The 23,512-nt window shown below is 46.4% G+C and overlaps 1 protein-coding gene across 2 annotated transcripts in view; it reads right to left on the bottom strand.

The window, feature by feature from the left end:
• PDZRN3 (PDZ domain containing ring finger 3) overlaps positions 1-23,512 on the bottom strand; it is a 238,174-nt gene that overhangs the window by 2,856 nt on the left and 211,806 nt on the right. For both annotated transcript variants that reach the window (XM_004738373.3, XM_045077814.1), the window contains 6 exons: positions 18,509-18,756; positions 14,883-14,970; positions 4,623-4,721; positions 3,224-3,286; positions 1,513-1,614; positions 202-318 (listed from right to left, as the gene is read on the bottom strand). In XM_004738373.3, coding sequence (XP_004738430.2) covers positions 202-318; positions 1,513-1,614; positions 3,224-3,286; positions 4,623-4,721; positions 14,883-14,970; positions 18,509-18,756 — 717 coding nt within the window. The remainder of the gene's footprint in view (positions 1-201; positions 319-1,512; positions 1,615-3,223; positions 3,287-4,622; positions 4,722-14,882; positions 14,971-18,508; positions 18,757-23,512) is intronic.

Genomic DNA, 23,512 nt, shown 5'->3' with positions numbered 1-23,512 from the left:
AAACATGACTTCATGCTTCCTAATGTGTGTTAAAGCTGGCCCAGGTGTTTTGCAAGCAGATAGCTCGTCAGCTGGACCTCAGCATGACTACTGCGCTTTTGGAGCCCAGCACCACTCCCTGGGTGGAGGAGGATATGGGCTTGAGCTGTGCTGGTGCGCAGGGGGAAGGCACGGGGGGGTGGGGGGGGTGGGGGGTGTCACCTGCTGCAGCACGCCCGCGGTGAACTGCATGGCCTGATGGTGCTGCTCCTCCAGCATGTCCATGTGCAGCTGGTCCAGGAAGTCGTTGCGGTCATCGTCCATCCAGCCCTCGTCCAGCTGCACAGAGAGAGCAGCCCACACAGGCCTCAGACAGGATTCCTTTTGCTTTCATTTACTTTTTAAAAGAAAGGGCATTAACTTGGGGGAAAAGACTCCTTAGGCTCTCTCTGGGAGGCCTGAAAATGCAGTGTGCCCGTGGTTTGGCCTCCTTCATGGTCAAGAGCTCTTCCGCCCTAGGAAAGTCCCTGCTGGCCATGGCTGTCTTTTCTCCAGGGGAGGCTCCTGCATCCACGGGGGCTACTTTCAGGGAAGCAGGCCACTCGGGAGGGGTCCCAGACAGCTAGCCCTGCCCCTGCCCCTGCTGGCTGGCTCACACACGGGTTTAGCAGGCCCTGAAGACAAATGATTTGCAGTGCTGGAAGCGTTCCTTTCAACGTGGTTCTGCTAACTACCTGTCTGGGGCAAAACCCCTCACTTTGATCACGCCCAAGTCTTCCTAGAACTGACTGACTACTCAGGGGTCAGATGTGGCCTGCTGCCCGTGGACTGTCTGTGGCCACTTCTGTGCTACTGTAGCAGAGTCTAGCGATGACACCAGAGGCTATAATGCCCCCAAAGCCAGACACTGAGAAAAGGTTTTCTGAGCAATGGTGCTTTCATGTTTTAAAATAAAAGTTGTATTTTATGTTTAAGAGGTACATGGTGATGATTGAATATACATCAACATAGGTAATTCCTAGAGTCAAGCTCATTAACATAGCATTTCCTCACAGAGGAAAATTTGTGTGTATGTGTGATGAGATCACCTGAGATTTACTCTCTCATCAAAGATTTAGCAGCAATGCACTATTATTAGCCACAGCTACTGCGCTGTACCTTCCCTCCACTCTGCAGCTGGAGATGAGGTAGGTCCACACTGACCCTGGCTGGAACACCTGTCAGGCTTTGGGAATGCTAACATCTAGATGGTTATGACCTTGGCTCTCCCTTGTTTTCTTCTTCATGACCATTCCTACGCTAATGAGCCTGCTGGGCCTACAGTGTGATGTCAGGCTGGAGGTCAGTGCCCTCCTTAAATGGTTAAAACATAAAATAGATTTTAGGTCATATCAAGTGAGATGACTTTTTCAGGGCATACAAAGTGCCTTCATATTCAGACCCAATACTTGGGCAGTAGTCTACAGTGCCGTGGACTTGGGCTTTTGGTTGTAGCAACACAGACCCACCTTCTCATGCAGGAAGCAGACCCACCTGGAGTTCAGGCCTTGCAATCAGCAAGGAAAAGTTCTTATTTTCTTCACTGGTTAGGAGAGCCACAGCCTCTTCACGGTTCTGTACCTCTATCCCATTAATCTTAAAAAAAAAAAAAAAAAAAAAAAAAAGGGTGAGGAGGCAATGGAGGAGTGGACAATAGTATAATGAGATCATAACAAAATCATTCTATACTGTTCCAGGCCTCCGTGTGTCATGCCGTCACAGCTGGAGCAGAGAACTTCCATGGAGCTTGCAACGAATGCTCATTTTCCGAAGGAAAGGCCTTGCTCAGACTGGTCTATCAGTCAGCCATGACAGGTGTACAAGGCAACTAATGTGGAAACTATGTGAACATAAGTGGCTGAGACTCCAGAAGGCAGACTGAGAAAAATCACCATGTTGTGAAGAGGGAACATCTGAGCAATTTAATCAGACATAATACTCAGGCAGGAACATAAAGGGAATATACTAAAGCATTATTATAGGCATTTTCAGATAATAGGGGAGAAAAAGCAGCAGCAGGTCTCATGTGACCATTTTGGAAGTTGAGGGCAAACAAGGAAATGGCATTATACGTGGTGGTCTGTGTGCCCAGTTTGACACGTGAACTTCGTGAGGTTGGACAAAAAGTCTAGCAGGACGGACTCTCACAAATTGCTCCAGGGCACAGAGGAATGGTCTCAAGAGCCCGGAGGGGACCCTTCCATCCAATACAGGACAGTGAACCAAGAGGCAACAGAGGGGGTGACCCTACTGGTTGGGGTGAATGAACCCAGTGACCCGTGGAGGTAGGCAGGGCCATGTCTGGAACCCAGGACTTCCGTGCTCCGTAGTAAAAGCTAAAGGAAAAGGACAGCATCCTCAAGTGGCAGGACTGCTGAAGAGTCAGAGCATTTAGGAAAGAAGGGATGGGTTACTTCACCAGCAAACGGTCGCTAAGCAGCTGAGGTTGGGGTTGAAATCTGGGGAAATGCAGACGAAGCAGTGGAAAAGGGAAGATAAATGACTCACAGTGCAGTAAGTCATGGCAGATACGAACACAGTGGAACACAAATGGGAAGACAGGAATGAGGGGAGGTAGAAGCTAAGCCCTGTGGGACACAGTGGACCAAACGATCTCCATTTCTGGGAGATTAAAGAAGACTGTAGCTGGAACAAGCAGTCTCATTTGGACTCCAAAGAGCAACAGGGCTTCAGGTAAAGAAGCTATCCTCAGAAGCCCTTCTCAATGTCAAGTCATGAAATTTAAAAGGCTTCTCCATCAATTTTACTAAATTTGCCAAAGATGTTCCTATTTTAAGGACAAGACCAAACTTGATATTCATGGTCCAGAATAACTCCTCAGAGAAATAAAAAATGAGAATTATTCTGGTTCCCAAGATGCAGACTGTTGGCCTGACTTGGGCCCTGGCGGTGCTGCGCTGGGCCCTGCAGAGAGAATGGAAGGCAATGAGGTGCGTCTTCCGTACAGTGCTGGGGCAGCTCTGTCCAGTTGTCCTAGGCCTGGCCACTCCCTGGTGCGCGTCACTTTGCAGGGTCTTTGCTTCGCTCATTAATTTAACTTCTGGCCTCCCTGTACATCTGACTTGGTGATCCTTGTTCTTTAACGTCTTCTGCATTTTCAGCCCTAAAGCCATTATCATCAACCATAAAATGTGCTTGTCAGGGACAGGCAGGGGATGAGGCCTCTGGTAGAAGGCTGACCTACCTGGATAATGCGGTCTCCTTCTCGGATGCGCCCATCCTTGGCCGCAATGCTGTTAGGGTCGATCTGAAACACACATGGAGAGGTCAGCATGGAGTGGATACTGAAGACATATATGAGAATAAACAGCAGCACTTCTCAGAGGCTGTCTGACATGCAGTCCTGCTTATCCATGTTTTTGTTTTGCACAGAAATAAACAAGACTTGGTGTCATGCAAGGAGAGGCAAACATGGATTGATCCGTTTCCAAGCCCTTTCCTAGGCAGGCACTTGGATCCCTGCATGGCCTCCCTGTGACAGGGTGGTGTGTGCAGATCCTGCTGACCTAAGGGCTGGAGAGGCACAGCTCACGTTCATCGCAGGAAAACCAAAGTGTGATGTAGAACAAGGTAAACCGGACCCCACGCCTATGCTGAGGAGCGACCATACCTTGATTATTTTCCTAAATGTTTCCATTTTGGAAAGTAACGTTAAAAATGAAATATAATTGAGACAAGTGGGAAGAAATATGGGAAAAATCCCCCCAAATTCAGGAATGGTGGACCATCTTAAGCTTGGTGAATAAAATACACCCAAAGGGAGAACTATTAAGCCTAGTAAACACATCCCTTGGCTCATCCCACGGAGAGGGGTTTCATGTCCTGACAAAACTGAGTGTCTGTGCTCATGTGGATGGGAGGCTTGGGTTAAGTATCTATGTTGTAATCACACCGCACTGTCTTCTCTAAGAAGATCACAATAGGGGCGCCTGGGTGGCTCGGTGGGTTAAAGCCTCTGCCTTCGGCTCAGGTCATAATCCCAGGGTCCTGGGATCGAGCCCCGCATTGGGCTCTCTGCTCAGCAGAGAGCCTGCTTCCCCCTCTCTCTCTGCCTGTCTCTCCGCCTACTTGTGGTCTCTGTCAAATACATACATAAAATCTTAAAAAAAAAAGATCACAATAGCTTTCATCTCTGTCCTTTGTAGACATATTTAACTTACATGAATGCAGCGATATACACAGTCAACGAAAAGGAAAAAATAAAGAAATACTTTAAAAAGCGTAAATGATTCCATCCACCATCCCATTCAATGGACATGAGAAGGGAAATGTGAATTTGCCATCCCCTCAGGGTTGAACACACAAAACCATGTAAAAGGCTCCATTTTATGGCCGATTTGCAGGCTTCTCAAGTGTAATTTCGCCTTATGTGCTGACTGACATTTGAACTTAACCCTCATGTAAAGATGTAACTTCATGGACTGTGTGATCAAGGGGAGAAAGACATTTGGGTCTTTCCAAAGACTTGTCAATGAGCCAGAGTGAAGGCTGGTTAACATGTAACAGGAAAAAACCCAATAAAGCAAAACCTAAACACCTCCTCTGGTCTTGGGATGATACTTCTAAATGCTCAGCCTTCATACCTCACTTATGTAAATCCCAAGGTCATCTTCATCATCTGTCCGGTAGCACACGGTGAGGCCCAGCTTGTCTTGGCTGTTCATTCTGTAGAGATCCACTTCCTAGACAAAGAAAAGGCCACTGCAGTGAGTCTCCAGCAGGCAGGGAGAGCTGAGAGGGGTCAAATGCTTTAGAAATACTTTGTTTCAATGGTGAACTGGGTTTCTTTGTATTTGACTGTATAGAGTGGTTAACTTACTAAACAAAAAGTGATTATGGACACAGGATCAATGCCCACGGCATATCTGACCTTTCAGTCAATATAAAGTCATTTTGAAAATAGTTATTTTATTGATCCCCCAAAAGAAAAATAACCTATATTTCACTCAGTGTCAAGACTTCTAGGGTTGGGCTTTTAAAAAGCCTTCTTTCAACGTCTGCCACAAACGAGACTATTTCCATACGCCAAACCATCCAGCCATTTCAGTACAAATGTTTCCAATGTGTTCAGTTAGATTATTTCACGTTGCGTTCCCTTAATATTCACAGTAATAGAACTTGCAAACAGATTACACATAAATTGATCCAAGAAAGGAGGGTAACGTGATAGTGTGCAATTAATGCTTTCCACAACAGCTGTGATATTTACAGTCGAGAAATTAGTTTCAGCCGCTATTACTGCAAATTAAATAAGATAAAAGCAAAGTGAGCCCAAATGCGAGACACATGAGCACAGGGAACGCCACTGTATTTGCCAATTAGTCTGTGTGGCAGAATGAAGTCAGAACTCTGAAAATTGCTGGAGACTTGGGAGGAAGTTCTGGGTTTTCTGAAAGTATCAACCAGCCAAGTTGTTCTCTCTGCCACACTGTCAACTGCCCCTGTGAGATTCTGCAGCACTAAGCTGAGGCCTGTCTGAAGGGCTGCCTGAGAAGGTCTCCAGCAGGTCTCTTGGTCTGATTTTTACATTGCCTGCTCACCAACTGGGAGGGGGGAGGTGCTGAGAAAATGGGCCTCTGAAACCACAGTCTCTGGGGACCACTTTCTCTCTCCACAGTATTCTTGATGGGTGGTAAGGATGCAGTTGTCCTTGTGGGGAAGCTCCAGGCAGATACTTTCTGAACCCTTCCCTGTGAAAGGCAAAGTCCCAACACCATGGACACTTTCAAGGTGGAGGAACAGCAGGTGCAAATGTCCTGGGCCAAATGCCAAAGCCCAATGTGCAAAAGAGGAGAGAGGTGGGCTGAGCACGGCCAGGCATGAGGCCAGACCAGGTCAGGAGGACCCCCTCCACAGGCCAGCATAAGCCCAGATCTTACTTTGCCATTGGGGGAACCCATGAAAAAGATTTAAGTGAGGGCTGCCCTGATGGGACAGACTCCTTTTGGCAGTCTTTTTGGCAGATGTATGGAGAGTAATGGGATGGTGAAGGGTTGGGGCTGTGAAGACAGGAAGACCCGGGTTCAGATCCCAAAGCTATCATTTCTGGTACCTCTATCATGGGCCTGTGGCTGTATCTAAGCCTATCTCCTCACTAGGCAATGCCATTCTGCTGCCTCAGGCTGGGGGAAGACTCAGTGAGGTAAGGCACGTGGACAGCTTCAGCACAGTGCTCGGCCCAGAGTTAACGGGGAACGGTAGTAAAATAATTACTGCAGGTATGTTTACCTGCCTCAAGTCCCAGCACTTGTGTGTAACAGAGGGGTTATATCTCACGTGCCCCTTCCCCAGTAAAGTAACTTTGTTTTCTGAACATTGATATGTTAATTAATTCACTGACTCCCTAATTATAGCTTTAGCAATATGGCAAATTTTCATTAAATGAAATCCCATTAATTCCTGATACTTCAGTTGGATGGAAAGATCTTTCCTCCTGTTTTGAGAACGGGACTGAGCAGCACAGTAAGGGAGGAAGCGGGAGTTTGAAGGTCACATGTAACTACAAGGGCCGATCCTTTCCAAAGAGTTTGGAGTAACCCATTTGCATACGTCACATAATATTATGAGTCACACATCCTCCTCTTACATTTCAAACACAAGCCCACATCTCTGTCTCAGGTTACATTTCCTTTGGGTCTGGGTAGAAGGAAAGACTTTCTCCGTTTTGGCCCTTCTCACAGTTAGTGTGAGTCAGTAGAATTTCATGATGGTTTGTTTGGGTCCAACCGCACAACTAGAGCCAAATGCTGCCACCGAGCCCTGTGCTATCATGGCAGACGCCAGATGGTTCGGGAACGGGTCCACAGGCAACCAAAGCAGAGAGAGGGAGAGAACAGGAAAGGCTGGAGGAAGGAAAATGAGAAAGACAATAAATGCTGTGATCGTCCTTTTAACAGAAGTACAAATGGTGATATGAGTTACAGCTTTTTTCTGAGCAACTGGCCACCAAGGTGAGTTTCTCAGCATAAAGGATTTCAAAGTTCCACTGGACTTTATTCTAGAACCCAGAGTGAGCTCCCAAGTGTGGTTTTAAGGAATAAGTGCAGAAACTGAGGGAAGGGTTTAGAAATTACTAGAGCATTTGGATATTGTCATAATACCCAAGAACAAGAGAAAGCAAGCTTGGCTTCCTGACGGAAGTGTGTGTTGGTTCAGGTGCTCCTGGCTCAAGTGGCAAAGTTTACATAGGACGAGCTATATAGCGTGCCACATGGTAGAACCACGTTATCAGTGGCACACTGAAACTGGTTGGTGGTTCTGATTTTTCAGTATAGACCGTCTGAGAAGCACAGCTCTCCAATACACATCTAGAAGTGAGGGCTCCATCTGAAAACCTAGGAAAGTGAAAAGTCTGGAAATCGCTGTTTTGGAAAAGAGCAGCATAATGTACTAGGATTATTCAAGACAGAAAAAGGAAGGCTCTTAAGGAATGGGATAGCTGAAGGTCTGCTACATAAAAAAGGATTGCATTCATTTGGCTTGGTTTCCAAAATGTAGACAGTCTGCTGTCTCAAGTGTTGGGTAAATGGTTTAAAAAAAACAAAAAAAAAAAACCCGAGCTTGAACAGCATTTCTACTCTATTTTTTGGTCAGGATTTTGACTGACAGATAGTTGGAGAACTATGAAGCTATAAATGTGGACATCGGTTCTTGCTGCTATTGGTGGGAGACTTTTTTTTTCCCCCTGTACTTTACTCTTCTGAATCTGCCAGTTCCTTTCAACAAATCTTTTATAACCAGGGAGGAAACTTTCTTAGAACAAGATGTCAGGCTGGAAAGGAATACATCCTAAAGTGTTGCTTTAAAATAGTTTCACCTAAATTTCTGATACCTGAATCATGGATAATCCCTTATGCTGTCCTTGAACACAATTTTATATGCTGCTATTAACCTCATAAGTGATTAGCAAATCAATAATAGATTTCCAATACACTGCTGGAAATGACACGCAGTACATGTTGGTCAACATTTCCACATTTGTACATGGGAGACGAGAGATTTTCCTTACCAGATCTATTCCCAGTTAGCAATACTCTGAGAGTGCAGGGCTCCCTACCTGCAGCACGGAGATTTAGCCAACACGGCATTCAGCCTTTAAATCCCATTGCAAATCCTCCCAGGACAGACTGTCATGGTTACAGTCACATTCTCACTTTGGTCAGATTTGAGTTAAATACTGCAAAAGCTGAATTCCATCCTTGACATGGATGAGAAGCTGGCTCTGGCATCAAACGCACGTGCATGCATGTGTACACACACACACACCATGAGAGGGCAGAGCACAGGAGGAGCCCACTCTTACGCTTGCCCTGAGTATGTTAAAAGCTTTCTTTTCCACCCACAATTCCAGCTGGCTGTGAAGCAAACGTTAGGACGTGACTTTTAGAACAGATTCAAGAATGGGACTGTAATTCTAGTTTAGGGAGTAGTCCTCTGGAAATAACTTTCTATCTTAGAAGTGGTCTGGTTTTAAAAATGATGAGTGGTACAGGATAGACTTATGCTGGGATTACATTTCTAAGTGGTGGGGAAAGGAAAGGAAAGGTTTACTCCAGGTATGTTCTTGACATTGATATAAAGGGTGGCTTGGCCTAGAACGTCTCCTTGTGTTTCCTGGATCTTCTGAGGAATACTAAACACTGGAAAAGTTTCACTTAGAAGGCATATGGTACAACTCAGCTCTGGTCACTCAATTTCCAAGGGATGGTTCAACACTGGAGAAAGAGCCTACATGCTCATAGTTAGGCAAAGAGTGAACCATTAAAGGTTTTCAGAAGCTCTTGGAAAACAATACTGTAAAAACTGCTACTATCCTAGCTGTCTGTAAATCTGAGTTTTACCTTGGTTGCTCATCAAGATTATATTAAGGCAATAGTTGAATCATGAGTTTTGAAGTAAAGAAAAGCCTAAAATAGTGTGCACAGTAGGTGCCTCAGAACTGAATGAAGGAGCTTGCAATTCCAAGGCAGAAAAAAGAAAAAAAAAATCCACATGAACAACCATCCTGGCTGGGCCATGAGCAAGCCAGGCGGCCTTGGAAAAGTCACTTCACTTCTCTGAAACGTTTCCGCTATTCTACAGTTTCCCAACCAGATATGGTGTATTTGGGGGCCTGAGCAGACAATTCTCCAAACTCACTGGCTGGCTTGTAAATTCTCAACATTGCATTCTGCCTCGAAGCTAAAGGCAGAGTCTTACCCAACTGAGCACATCACTGAAAGCTTAGAGGTTATCAATACATATCTGTCTGTGATGATGGAGATAAGATTTCAAAGAAGACCATTAATCAAACTGGTATGAATAATGTATTAGCATTATCTGGATTACAGCTCCCCCACCACTGGTGTCCTGTTGCTTTACTGGTCTAGATGGACTCTTGGATAAAAATGAACTGCTAAGCCTGACATTTCAGATGAAATTGAAACGATAGCCCAATTAAGAGAATTAATGGGGCCATTCCACCTGGGTGATTCAAGCTTTCTGTTTCAACGTCAGCCACTTTAATCAGAGGGGATCCCAAAGACTAATTTCAGTGGCTTATCCCACACCAGGAAGACGGGTCACTGCGGCATACCTCTACCTTATCGGTTCAGAACTGCTGTGCTAACATCTTTAAATCATCTCCATTGTCTATGGGTCTATGTGTGGGGCGGGTTACATGCAACACAGAGCTGTCTCTAGAGAGGCTGCACTTCCCTTCGAGAACCTTCACTGGAGATAAGGTAATGAGGCATTTATTCCTCCACTCTACAAATGTTTACGGGGCATCTGCCATGTGCAGAGTATCCTAGGCATGAGGAGTGGAGCCATGAATGAGCTGGACAAGAGCCCAGCTCTCATGGAACTTCTGTTCTAGGTGGGGAAGCCAGTCAGTAAGTAGGAAATGGCACTGTTGGGGTAGGGATGTCCTAGACAGAGTGGCTGGAAAACTTCTCTGGAGGTGACCTGTGGACAAAAGATGGAGCCGGGTGGGGCCACGCTAGGATCTGGGCAAGTGCTCTGTAGGCTGAGAGCAGAGCAGGCAGAAGGTCCTGGCGTGCAGACGGTAGCACAAAGAACGGGCAAGTGCAGACTGTACTGGGACTAGGGGAGGAGGCCGACTCCGTGAGGGCAGGGCTGACCAGGGAAGGCTTCCTGGAGGAGTTCTTGAGCTGCGCCTTAAAGGCTGAAGACAAATGGATAGATTGGCTGGGGGGTCCTGCATCGTCTCCAGCATAATCCCGATTCCCTGGTGATCTACTTCGGTTACTTGATGAAACCAGGTTTGGAGGTCATTTTAGTCTCCCTGTTGAAGCTGTAGCTTTTCTTCTCTTTTCTCACCCCAAAATGACATCATCAGAACACAACATAGGGGAGGGTAGTTTCACAGCTTGGAAGGGGGGGGGCTACCGATAAACCGACTGGGAAATTAACATGCTAGATTAAGGAAAAAGCCTTCTTCAAACATCTATTTTCCTTCTTAATTGCCTTCAGGAAGATCTAGAGCAGGTGTTCAGTACCTGAAAATTTATGGGTAATTATGTGGCTGCTCAACCCTTGGGCATACTTGGGTATAATCCTTTTAGCTTTACACAGTTTCACAATAACAGGGATTTGACACTTACCTAAATACGATCATTTTGTGTGCTTTAAAAGACAGAACATCTGTTTTTCTCTGTGCATTCGCTTCTATAATATCCCAACACACTCATATATTTTTCTCCTATATAATATCCACAGAACAAGTTATTTTTCAAAAGGTATGGATGTTGATCTCGTCCAACTCGGACGACGAGTGGTGCGTTGAGACTGACCTCCTAACTCAAAACACACTGCTCTTTTTGTAATCTAACCCCAGAGTCAGGGGCGGGGGACGGAAGAGGATGGAACGTAGCCGAGACAGAGTGCGGACTGCTCCATGAAACCTGGTGAGAAGCATGGACGACAGGTACGTGCCAATCTCCCTAAAAACTCAGTCTGCTTCAGCAAACTCTGTTTTTGGCACTGAGGTTCGCTTGAGCCTCTGGGAGCTGACCAGACTACCGTCCAAGGACGTGCCTCTGCCACGGGGCAAAGTATTGGAGGTACACTGTTCTCTACGGGAGAGTGCCTCCCGGGAAGGGGCCACACTGAGCTTCCGGAAGACTCCACGCCCTCACCACAGGACTCAGGATGGGCCTCTTATCCCAAACCGCCAGGTTCACTTTGTGAGGTGTGCTTACTTAACAAAAATAACCTGGTGACATCTCAGCTAAGGACAAAAGTCCGGAAGTGAAAGCAACCCTCCCACCTGGCATGCACCCATGACCATATTTTAGCTTTCTTAGATAGCGAGCTCCTGTCTAATAATCCTAAGAGCTTAGGAACTGTGAGGGACATGAGCTCCTTAAAGACAAGTAAGGTGGTGACTTCCTGATTTTGCATTTCCAGCTCCAGTGTATTCTGTGTAACAGATGATCAATGAAAACGGGCAAGTGGAAATGAAAATAATCATGGACGTAAAGTCTCATGGTCTAATCAAAGGTCTAATGTAAAAGTCATCAAAGGTCTAATGTAAAACACTCAGCAAAAAAGAAAAGAAAAGGAAACTGGGGTTTCAGGGAAAATTGCAGAGACCTTTTCGGAACAGGCACTTTTTACTATCAAATTTTACTTTGTTTGCATTGCAAAAAAAAATTAAATAAAACACTCAACTGATTTTCCAAATACTTGGGTTGTTTGTCTCTGGTTTTTACTCATGAAAAGAAAGAAATCTATACAGAATGGAATGCACAACCAAAGCCTTGCTGCTTTGCCGCTCCCCCCCCCCCAGCAAATGGAAACTTGGGACTTTTTTACCTCTAGGTAGGGCCCCTCCAACTTGAGTGTGCACTGAGGCACCGGGGGATCTTGTTAAAAATGCAGATTCTGACTCAGCAGGTCTGAGGGCCAAGACTCTGCATTTCCTGCCATCTCCCAGGGGATGCTGTGCTGGTCCTGGCACCATACTTGGAGAAGCAAGATTCTAGGGAACTGTTTTAGAGTGGCTTCTACCAAAAGCAAGGCTGTTCATGCTGAGAAGGCTACCACCTTTAGGAAGATGGACTCCACCGTCTGGGCAAGTCTGAACATTTCTTTAACACTAGCTGATCTCCTGAGTAAGAGAGGTACGCTGGGGCGAACCGGCCCCAGGCCCCCAAGGCCTCACTGGGCACCATCAATGATGCACACCAGGATTTGGTAACACTATCTGGGGTCCACTGTATATACTGTGTAGAACCTTTTGTTTATGGCAGTTGATGCTGATTTTCTGACTGAGGCAGTCATAGTGCATTGCCTTTAAAATAAATTCACCTTAGTTACAATGAGTTGAGTTGGGTTAAAGCAGAACAGAAAGCAAACAGTGATCTTGTGGTATTCAGATACAAGAAAAAAAAATGTAGGGCAGAATGGGTCAAATGGGGCAGAAACTGTGGGAATTCTGTGACCTTCCAGAAAGCATCTACAAGCTCTTTTAGACATAAGCATTTTTCTAGGAAGAAACCCTAGGTTCCGTCAGGTTCTCTGAGGCATTAGACACTAAAATAGATCACTAGTATGGAGTCGAGCTTAACAGTGTCCATGACTTACCAAGTCTATACCATATAGCCAATCTTTGAACAACATGGGTTTTAACCATGTGGGTCCACTTACATGTGGATTGTTTTTGATAAATACAATATAATACTGAAAATGTAATTTTTCTTATTTTCTTTTCTCTGGCTTACCTGACTATAAGGATACAGTGTGTGTTAACTGACTGTCTATGTCATTGGTAAGGCTTCTGGTCAACGGTAGGCCACTAGTTAAATTTTTGGACAGTCTGAAGTTAGACGTGGATTTCTGACTGCATGGGGGGGTCAGCCCTCCTAACCCCTGTGTTGTTCAGAGGTCAGTCAGACTCTGAAAATCTAGCTCCTGAGATATTTTATAGCTTTTAAAAGACTTCGACTTTATCACAGTTACATTGATCATCAAAATGTAGTGTTGTCCTATAACTATTATTAAATAACCTTCTTCTTGTAAAGCCCTATTCCAGAAAACTCTAGACCCAGGAAATGCTAAGAGATAGTTGGCCAAAGAGAAGTTGTTTGATCAAAAAAAAAAAAAAAATTGCTGGGGTAATTTTGTCTGTTGTATCTGTTCCCCTTCATAGGACATTTACCATGCCCTTGAACATATCCATGACTGAGAAGTCCTCTGGAACCCAAATCTGTTCACTGTGGTTCACTCGACATTTCTCAAACACAGCTGATGTGGAACCCCATTTGCACACACTGTGTGTTAGTTAACATGTTAAGAACTAGTGTCCTGGGGGAGGCACTGGCTGCTCCATGAACTAGCCCTGAAGTCGGGGAGATAAGAAATCGTAAATAGGCAGAATCGCTGGTTTTCGGAAAGGCACAAGGCTACATTTCACACAGCATCAATTAGTGGGCGGCCAATACAAAAGTCTACAGTGGACAGTGTGCAGGAACGGCCACAATCTTGAGTCACAATGACCACCGTTCCACAGTGACCATAGGCATTTAGCAGAAAATTCAAATTTTCCAAACAGTGAGTCCATCATGGCTTTCATGCAAAGTACATCGATCCGTCTGTGTCAGGCTGTAGGGAGCAGCCAACTAATCCCTGTCCTCTCTTCTGGCACAAAACCCCTCGGTAACTGTAAAGGAGAGCTCCAGGATCACGATCACCTTCCACTCGCCCCCCGCCTCCGTCACTGCCCCCCAACCTACTCCACTCACAGCAACCCGTCAGCCTCACACGTGTTGGTCGGATGGCCCGGACGGCACAGCGGGCAGCCACGGTTGAGTAAAATGTTACTGGATTTTTCCTGGCTGGCCTTCCAATGGAGCCTCAGGGCCTATCCTTGACATCAGGAATCTTTCCAAAAGGGCCCCAATTATCCTAGTCTGTCAAGTCAGTTCTGAAAAAACTCTCTTATATTTTTCAAAAACACAGTGGGATACAGGAACCAATGTTTGCCCAAAAGTATAAACACATCTTGAAAGGTGACTTTGCTCTATTTTCCATCTCTCTGATTAAAAGACAAATGAGAGCTGGAACCCTGTAAACGGAGGTCCACTAGAGGAGGTGGGCCGGGGACTGTGTGAAACGTGACGGGGACACGGAGTGCACTTTTCAGAGGGGCCCTGAGTAACCCACAGACTGCTGAGTCACACTGTTGGACACCTGAAACTAATGCAACACCGTATCTTAGTTATACCTGAATAAGAATAAATTTAAAAGTGCTTAGAGGCCCGTGTGACCTCAGACATCATCTAGAATCATATCCAAGTCAGATATGGCCTCAACTTAAGCAGAGTTTTGGATTACCGAATTTTTTTCAAGCTCAATGTTAGAAACCATCGGGTAAGGCCTTTTGTGTTGGTGTGGGCAAGCACCCACTCTAATTATCCACCTATTCTTGCCTTTGAGTCAAAGTGGCCATGACTTCAAGCGGAGAAAAGGTCGGGAGCCCCCTGCAGTTACAAGAACGGGTGGAATTTAGAGCCTGATGAGAGGAGAGAACCTGAGTTCACAGATCCACAGAAGGACTCGCTACCCTATCTGTCAAGAGATTTTAATTTAAAGAAAACCCCTACATTTCTGCTTTGGGGTCAGACTGTTACGTTCTCTTTTAAAAGGGGAACAGAAGGGGAAAAAAGAGGCAGGGAAGAAAAGCCGAATTATGCCTTTAAAGGGCATGACTCAAAGTGGTTCTTCTGAAAGAAATCCACCCATAGTGGCTCTTTCGTTAGCATCCATGAACTACGTGTGTGCTCACAGAGACCTTGTTAGTCTCAGCAACGACTCCTAAATCGAGACAAGGACGTCCTTACCTCCAACTCCAGCTCCTCCCTGTCCATTTCCTGATGGATGCCGCCCATGTAGTCACTGGGGTCACAGTACTCGTGGGCCGAGGGATGCCTGAGAACAGAAGAGACACCTTTATGGCTTGCTTGTGGCTGAAAGTTGCTGCTTTCATTCTCCCCCAACCTTGCGGGCCTGCTGTCATGCCGCCTCTATTCTCAGGGCCAGGGCGCTGTCTTGCCCAAGTCCCCCTGTTCCGACCATGCTTCCCAGCAGCACAGGACCTCCCCTGTTAAACACTTCCATCCTCCTCAGAGAAGATGCAGGGGACAGCGGGATTGCCTCTATTGCTCCCAGTGACCATCCTCTCGCCGACTAGTCCCATGAGTCAACAGGCCTCCTGTCTCACTCAGTGTCTAGGCAGCGGACACACTCCTCTCTCCTGCTTATTGCATCACTGTTAGATTTTGTCTTTTGGGAGAAAAGGCTGGACTTCAGGCAACACTGATATGTGCTGGCCGCTGAGTCCAGTCCAAAGGGCTGGGACAAAAACTATGAGGCTGTCATCTAGGACAGTGTCTTTCCAAACTTCTGTGATTGTCCCATGACAAGGTAGGTTTGACATGAAACCTGAGTACGCACATACGTGTACATAATGAATGAACAAATGCACCTACATGCACATGTGAAAAGCACCTGTATTGGAGGTGACATGCATACACACCACTGCTCAGAGGACGGAAGCTTGAGTCTCTCTAGGACAACATATGTGAAAACCTGTTTCCAGAAGCCACAGCCTCTTTGGGACCTCCAGGAGCCGAGGCAGTGGGGATGGTACAGGCTTGGTGAGCAGCTCTGAGAGGGACCAGACATGGTGGGAAGGATTCAGCCTGACGGTTGCCTGGGGGCTTAGAGCATCTTGTCCTCAAAGGTCAACACAGCCATCAATGGGCTTTGGTCTTCCCTCCCGGGCACTTAGTTTTGAAATACCAGATCAGACACGAATGGCCAAACAAGGGCTGGCTTTCAGTTCTCTGGACCTATCCGGTAAATATCCTGCCAGCACTTAAGGGGCTTGTAGTACTGAGGACACTGCCGGAAGGCCTGGGCTTTCAAGCATCACGTTAACGCTTCCCTTTCTGTCCCGATGCGCACTCTTGCCCTGCTCTGTCTGACCTTCGGGCCAGAACCGGGAGAGGCCTGACCTCTGGACTCCACTGACATTTCTCAAGTTGCCCCTGGGGGGTAAGTCATGTCATGTTAACTAGACTGAAGAGGAAATTAAGGGTTTGGCTTCTAAAGGGCCCATCACGGTGACAGTTCAACATCTGAGAGGCAGGAGTGGCTACATAGCCCTCATCAATACCGAGAGGCAGTTTTGCTCTATGAAGTCAAAGGACTGGCTGAATGATTGTGTTCATCGAATCAGGCAATTCTTTCCCAGGAGCAATGGGGGGGCGACAGAAGAGTCGTGTGGCTAAGCGCTGGGCATTGAGGTTAGACAGACCTGCCTTTCAGGCACTGCCAACTTCAGCTGAGGAGAAGGGGTGCCTGTGCACTTCCCCACCACACGGGAGGGGCTGTCGTCTGTGCACACTCCTGTGCACGCTGAGCACGGATGCCAGAGAGGGGAACCCCTCATCCCCCGTCCCCACTGTCAGCTGCAGCTGAAATTACTCTGTCAGGCCTGGGGAATTAGCCCTGGGCTCCTGTGACAGTCAGCGGAAACACCATGGGATGAAAGGCAAGCCTCTGTCCGGAATCTGGAGGAACCACAGGGAATGTGGACTCATTCCAGCTACTGAGTTACTATCTGAAACCCAACATGTAGCACCCAGACGTTCGCCCTGGGAGGGATAAGATGCCCTTGGAATGGATAAGGAAGATGTGGTCCATATACACTATGTAGTATTATGCCTCCATCAGAAAGGATAAATACCCAACTTTTGTAGCAACATGGACGGGACTGGAAGAGATTATGCTGAGTGAAATAAGTCAAGCAGGGAAAGTCAATTATCATATGGTTTTACTTATTGGTGGAGCATAACAAATAGCATGGAGGACAAGGGGAGATGGAGAGGAGAAGGGAGTTGGGGGAAATTGGAAGGGGAGGTGAACCATGAGAGACTATGGACTCTGAAAAACAATCTGAGGGGTTTGAAGGGGCGGGGGGTAGGAGGTTGGGGGAACCAGGTGGTGGGTATTGGAGAGGGCATGGATTGTATGGAGCACTGGGTGTGGTGCAAAAATAATGAATACTGTTACGCTGAAAAAATAAAAAATTAAAAACAAACAAACAAACAAAGGGTTGGAATTTTCAATCCCCCTCCACCCCAAACTCTGGGTAAGGGAGAGGGGCTCGAGATTGAGTTCAAGCTCCACGGCCAGTGATTTAATCAGTCATGGCTAAGTAATGCCTCCATAAGAACAACCCAAGAGGAAGGGATTGGTGAACATGGAGATTCAGGGCCAGTAGTGTGTATGGAGAGAGCACAGAAGGTCCACACCCTGTCCCTAAACCCTGCCCTACGAAACCCCTCCATCTGGTTATTCCTGAGTTACATCCTTTTACAATAAACCAGTAAACTAGGTACTAAAAAAAGAAAAAAAAAAAGATGCCCTTGGAAATAAAGCATCACGTCAATGATCAGAAGCAGGAGCAAGACAGGGAGCCCCAGGAGTGACTCTCCCATCACCTAGAGAGACTCAGGTGGGGAAGTGGACATCCTGTCCTCACACAGGCAAAATCACACACTATGAGCTCTACGATAAAGCAGATATCTTCTCAGAAGTGGTCTCTCTCAGAAAATTTCTCGCTCTTCATTTTTTCCCTAGATGTTTCATCTCACTAACTCAATGAACGATTCTACTCCCTCCTGAGTGCTTACCATATGTCATGCTGAGAACTTCCCACACATTACTTCCTCTAGTCCAACTCCCACACACTGGGTGCTATCACCACTTTTCTTATATTAAAATGGGGATAAAGTAAATTGTCCCAGCTGCCTATAGCTAGTTATCAGTTCAAACATCAGTTTCATCTGATTTGAAGGCTCCGAGCTCCTCTCTCTCTCTCTCTCTCTCTTTCTCTGGCAGGAAGTAAGGTAAGAGGAGAGTCATGTGTAAAGTAATTCATTCAGGATGCTGGATCGCAGCTGTTACTTAATCGGTAAATGTGGTATTTATATGAGGCACGTGTGGGCTTATTAACACGGATCCAGGTTTGAAACGAGACCCAAGAAAGCAGAACGCACACCCTTCAGGGCTCTCTTTACACTCCCGACTCACTTTGTTGTCTGTTTAAGAGAACCATCAGCATTCCCTCTAGTTAGAACACAAAACCTTCTCATTGCCATTTGCGGTGATTAAATTTTAGTCTGAAATAACTTTTACGACATTTGTAAGTAATTTCGTTTTTAGAATATAATTTGAATAACTCCGCTCCAGGGCTATAATAAAGTAATTAATATGTCAGGGCTGTTTTGAGCAGGACTCAATTGATTGCCTCTATAAACAATAAAGTTAAACATGAGCAACTTGGAGGAAAATTGTAAGACCCGCTCATGTTTTCCACCCCATGGAAGGGAAGAAAACAACGTCACTGCACTTCTTTACCGAGCTTAACGGATTAGTGCCACAGGACCATGTGACTTACTCCTCTGGCAGGAGATAAGGATCCAGCACAGGTGGCGTGGGAGAGGACATCTTGGTGAGCGCCATGATGTGCTCGAAGGTGATGTCCGTCTGGGTTCCCGTGTCTACCAGCTGCGACTCTGACGGAGGCGTGAACATTTTGGTCCGAGGCGTTCTCCTCAACACCTGTACCACAATGGGCTCCTTGGCGGTCTTGAAAGCTTCCACAGCCTGGTCATGGGTCGCTCTGGATAAGTCTTTACCGTTGACCTGCGGAAAAACATATTTAGGGCGAGAGAGGATTATAGTCAAGCAGAAGCTGGAAAGACTGCGCCCGCGGGGAAGCAAGCTAAAATGAAGAACCTGATGGTGTCAGAGAATTCCAACTCTCCCTGTTTTAGGTTTCTTTCCTAAGGAATGCCTGGTAAGATGGGAGTGAGTTTCGAGGGATACAGATCTGGCATCAAATGATAAACCTCACAGTGGGGAAGTCTTGGCTTCCTCCCGGAATGTCTTTCACACGGTATCATCACCTGCTAATCTTGCCTGTGAGAGAAAAGAGCAGCCTCCGGGCTCAGAGCCTTTATCAGCCAATAATAGCTAACTAGAAATTAATTACATTGTTATGCTTTAATGGGGTTTATTATGTCAGGTGACATTAGCTTTGCTTTTATGGAAGTGATGTGAAGTTTCCTTTTTAAATAAATTGCTTTGCTTTTTTTTTCTTTTTTTCAAAGTCAATCTAATATATTAAGTAAATGATAATCCGGGCGATAGATGGACATGGCAGGTGTCAACCTGGTGCACGGACAGCTGGCATTCTGGCCGACGTGGGGAACCAACACTAGCTTCATACGGTCCTGTTTCCCACTGTGGACAGCCTGAGCCACCACCGCATCCCCCGTGCCTTTACTTACAGCGTGTCCACAGTCCACCGCAGGACTGACCCCAAGCTACCACTTAACACTTCCCTCAACACAGTCCGGGAAGCCGGCAGAGCCAACGTTATGCTCATCTCCCTCCCCTAACAGCTGCCGATTCACCACATGAGCCCACACAGCTCGTTAGCGGTGGGTCACAACTTTGTACCATTGGCAAGAATCCTGGATGCAGCATCCAATCCGCTAATTCAACGTGGCTATCTTTAGCACAGCTTACACAAGAGGAAACAGAAGCCAGAACCTTACTTCTAGAAAAGGAAGTAATTCCAAGCAACCTCTTAGTCCAACTCATGAATTTACTTTGTCCTCCTCCCGTCCCCCACAGAGAAGGACTAGGATGTTATGTTCCGGGAGTTTGGTAACGTCTAGCGACTACACTGCAGAAACGGTCCCCAGCTCATAGTTCAGTATTATTCCCCAGGCAGTCGGTTTGCTTGATACAAAGTGATCGTACAGAAACCATACTCTGTGGGCTGTACCTCTGCAAAACTTCCTGAGCTTCTCAAGTCTCCGGAGAGCAACACTCACAAGCTCGTGTCACTTCACATAGGGGTTCCTGAGCATAAATCTCTTAGACTGATGCTCCCCTGTTTCAGTAGGCATGTTTTTAGTATTTATTTACAAATGTCAAAATGAACACTGAACCTTTCCTGTCCGGCATACGCTTCCTCCCCTTAACCCCGCAGTATCTTGTACTTCAAAGCACAATAACAATTAGGTCCCAACTCTGAGGCAGAGAGCATGTCAGTTTCTCTTTGTCCGAGCAAAACACAAGTATTGATCAGGCAGCCGTTTTTCTATTTTTGCTAAGCCCCTCCACTCCGGCCCTGCAGGGACAAGAACTCTCAGGACCGCGGATCTTGTAAACAACTGCTGGGTTGAAGAATAGATGTGAGACTCCTTCCTTGTAATGAAGCCCAAGTGCATCACGCCGGCGGAGATTATTAATGATCTGGAGTCGATCTACTTAAGTAATTTACTTGCAACACGAGGGACTTGGGTAGAACAAGAACTCTGGGCTAGGAAATGACTCGAGTGTGCCAGGAAGTAGGAGAACAGCTGAAAACACTGAATTCTTCCATCCTCTGCCCAAGAGGCCTGGGGACACCAGGGTTGGACCTCACAACTGTCTTCCCCCTTCTCCTTCGAGAAGAGGACAAACAGACACAAAGGAATTCTTTCTAGTTTCCAAACCAGCAGACTACCTTGGCCCCCTCCTTGCTCAGAGCCCAGAGTGCCGGGGACCTGGGTTGGGAGGGAAGGGGAGGGGGCGTGGTTGAACAGCGACTTGGAGATCTGTGAGATTCATGCTGCGGCAGAACTCTCTGAGCCCTATTTTCCATTACTGCCTGATGCCAAGGGTCAAATACTACAGGAATGTGCAGTGTGAGAGTCAGACCGTCTCTGGGTTAAATTAATGCCACAGATAGCACGCGTAGGAGATGTGGGCGTGGCCACTGCCAGCTAGCCCAGCTGTCTCCTGCCCTGGGTAGTCACCAGGGATGGCTTGCACCAGAGGCAGTATTACTCCCAACCATCACGTGAAGACTTTTTTTCCCCCTAAGTTTTTATGTATTTGAGAAAGAGAAAGAGTGCGCATGGGCAGAGGAAGGTGCTGAGGGCGAAGCAGACGCTCTCCTGAGCAGGGAGCCCCACTCGACTCAGGGCTCCACCCCAGCACCTGGAGATTATGACGTGAGCAGAAGACAGATGATTGACTGGGTCACCCGGGCGCCCTCAGAAATGAAGACTTTTTTGAAAGCATCCTGCAAGTTCTTGTAACCTGTGGTTTCTCTATTCATACATAAATACCAGGGCTTTTGCCAAAAGGGAGTGAACATGAGATTTTCTTTCAGGATCCTTCTAGTTGCATCTAAAGAAGAACCCATCCTAGGAGTCAACTTTTTACATGTACAATCAGGTCTTCTAGACGCAACACCAGACAGTGGTAGCTACCTGGTCGACAGACAGGTCTCCTTGTCTCACCTTCCTCTCAGCTCAGGAAGATGCAATTTTTTTTTCCTTCTATCAGATCAGAGAGCTTTCCCTCCCGGGGAGCCTGCGGTGTGGGTTTGATTAACTTTGGCTTATTACGGTGCTCTTGTTCCCTTACTGATGGATTTAGGCATAGGCATGCAACACACTTCTGGCTGGTAGGAGACCATGAGGAATCTGCTAGGGAGCTTTTGAAGTTTTGTTTGTTTTTAAAACAGGTAGGGATGGCCCCCTGCTGCCTCTGGGCAAATCATCTGCATGTGGTGTCTGGACCCCTGGGAATATGTTGGGATCATGTTGAGAACCAGTTTCTGGGGCCAAATTAACAACATACTGAGGGATTCGGAACAGAAAAACTAAGCAGCTGGGGTCTCAGATGGTTGCACTCAGCAAACGAACTAACCAAGCTTAGAACCTCCGAACCCCAAATTTCTTCTCATATTTATTACTGAATTCCTCATACATCGACCATTTTAACTTCAATCTTCACTGCTTGCAGCCCAAAACATCCCAGTAGGTATGACTATCACAGAGATGTACTGTAAAATTAGGCAGGAATGTTACTACCTATTACTTAGGTAGATTTTATAAATCAATGCTACAAGACGGAGCAGATATTTAAATGGTACCTAGAAAAAGAAACGCAATGGACCCACCTGAATCAGTCTAAGCTAAGAGGATTCATGGGGGCAAAGAGCCGCCCTGTGTCTCTATGCACAGAATTCCAAAACACAAGAAGGCTTTTCTGAATCCATCCCGTTGTTGGTATTATTCGAAGGTGTTGATGCAACGACACCCATCGCATCTCTATTACCTGGAGTGAAGAAAGAGGGCAGCAAACCCAAGGAGGGCCTGGGATGTTGGGGTGACCATGAAATGGCCTCTGGTCCCACTCCAGGAGGTCACCGCCATGCTGGGTTCCCCAGAAAGGCATTTCTGACACCTGTGCCCATGAGAACAACTTCAGAAGCCCCGTGTCATGCGTGTATGTGAATCAAACACAGTTCTGTTGAAACCTGGGCACAATCTAGGTGAGCTCCTCCTTCTTTAAGTTACAGCTCAGGGATGGAAAGCACAGGTCTATAAGGGTGAAAGAAGAGCAGGGCTGGAATCCTGCCTGTGGGCTTTGAACAGCTTGACTATTCCGAGTCTCACTTCCTCGTCCACAAAATAATGTAATTACAGTGTTGTGCTATTAAGGTTATTATGAAGTTTAACAAGATAATCTACTTAGAGTGACTAACATGCAAATAATAAGAAATTTACTAAGATACCAGGGCTAATGGAGATCCTATACCAGAACAGTCACATTTTCCCAGGAGAAAATAATCTATAAATCAAAGAAGCAAAATGCAGCCTAATTAGGTAGTCTTAAGAAACATATGTGTACCCAGGAGCTCCCTGCCCATCTCCTGTTCCTGGACTACCAACATGCACGTTAATACTGTAGAGTCCTCAAGCTGGGATTCTCCAGCGAGGGTTTGAGGGGGTGGTAAGAGATAAATTTTGCAAGACTTGACCCACACAAGCTTCTTGACAGGGTATTTTAGGGATCATTACATTCTCTTAAAGGACAAGAAGACAATGTGGGAGTTTACCATCCTAGACGATCCATTTTTGCAGCCAAATTTGTTTTGAATTACCTTGTGCACATAACACTTATTACACTGTCATCTTGGAATCACATCCCTGAGAGCCTTCGCGAGGGGTTGACGCCGGTGCGCTGTCAGCCACCCGAGAATGACAGCTTTTATTCCCGGGATTAGCATTACAGCTACATTACACGGCGCGGCCGTGATGATGGCTGCAATTACAGAGGGAGTGCGCCGCAGTGCTCATCCGGTGACGTTTGGCCCGGGCACGTTAAATATCATTAACTCGCCCAATTGAGCAGATTGCTTTTAAAACAGTTTATGCAGCTCTAAAACCAAGTAAATGGAATGTTTTGGAACCAGAAATGCTGATTGCAAACTTTATCTTTATTATAAATTAAAGGCTTAAGTTATTCACCTAAGGCTCCGGCCGGTCCCTCGGGACTTAGGTGCAATTATGGTGAAAATCCAATCAGTCTGTCTCATGGCAAACATCGC

The sequence above is a fragment of the Mustela putorius genome, unplaced genomic scaffold (assembly GCF_011764305.1).
Source record: "Mustela putorius furo isolate JIRA1106 unplaced genomic scaffold, ASM1176430v1.1 tig00000095_pilon_pilon_pilon, whole genome shotgun sequence".
Lineage (NCBI taxonomy): Eukaryota > Metazoa > Chordata > Mammalia > Carnivora > Mustelidae > Mustela > Mustela putorius.
Note: the sequence above shows the minus strand (reverse complement) of the source record. Positions and strands in the feature narration are given on the sequence as shown.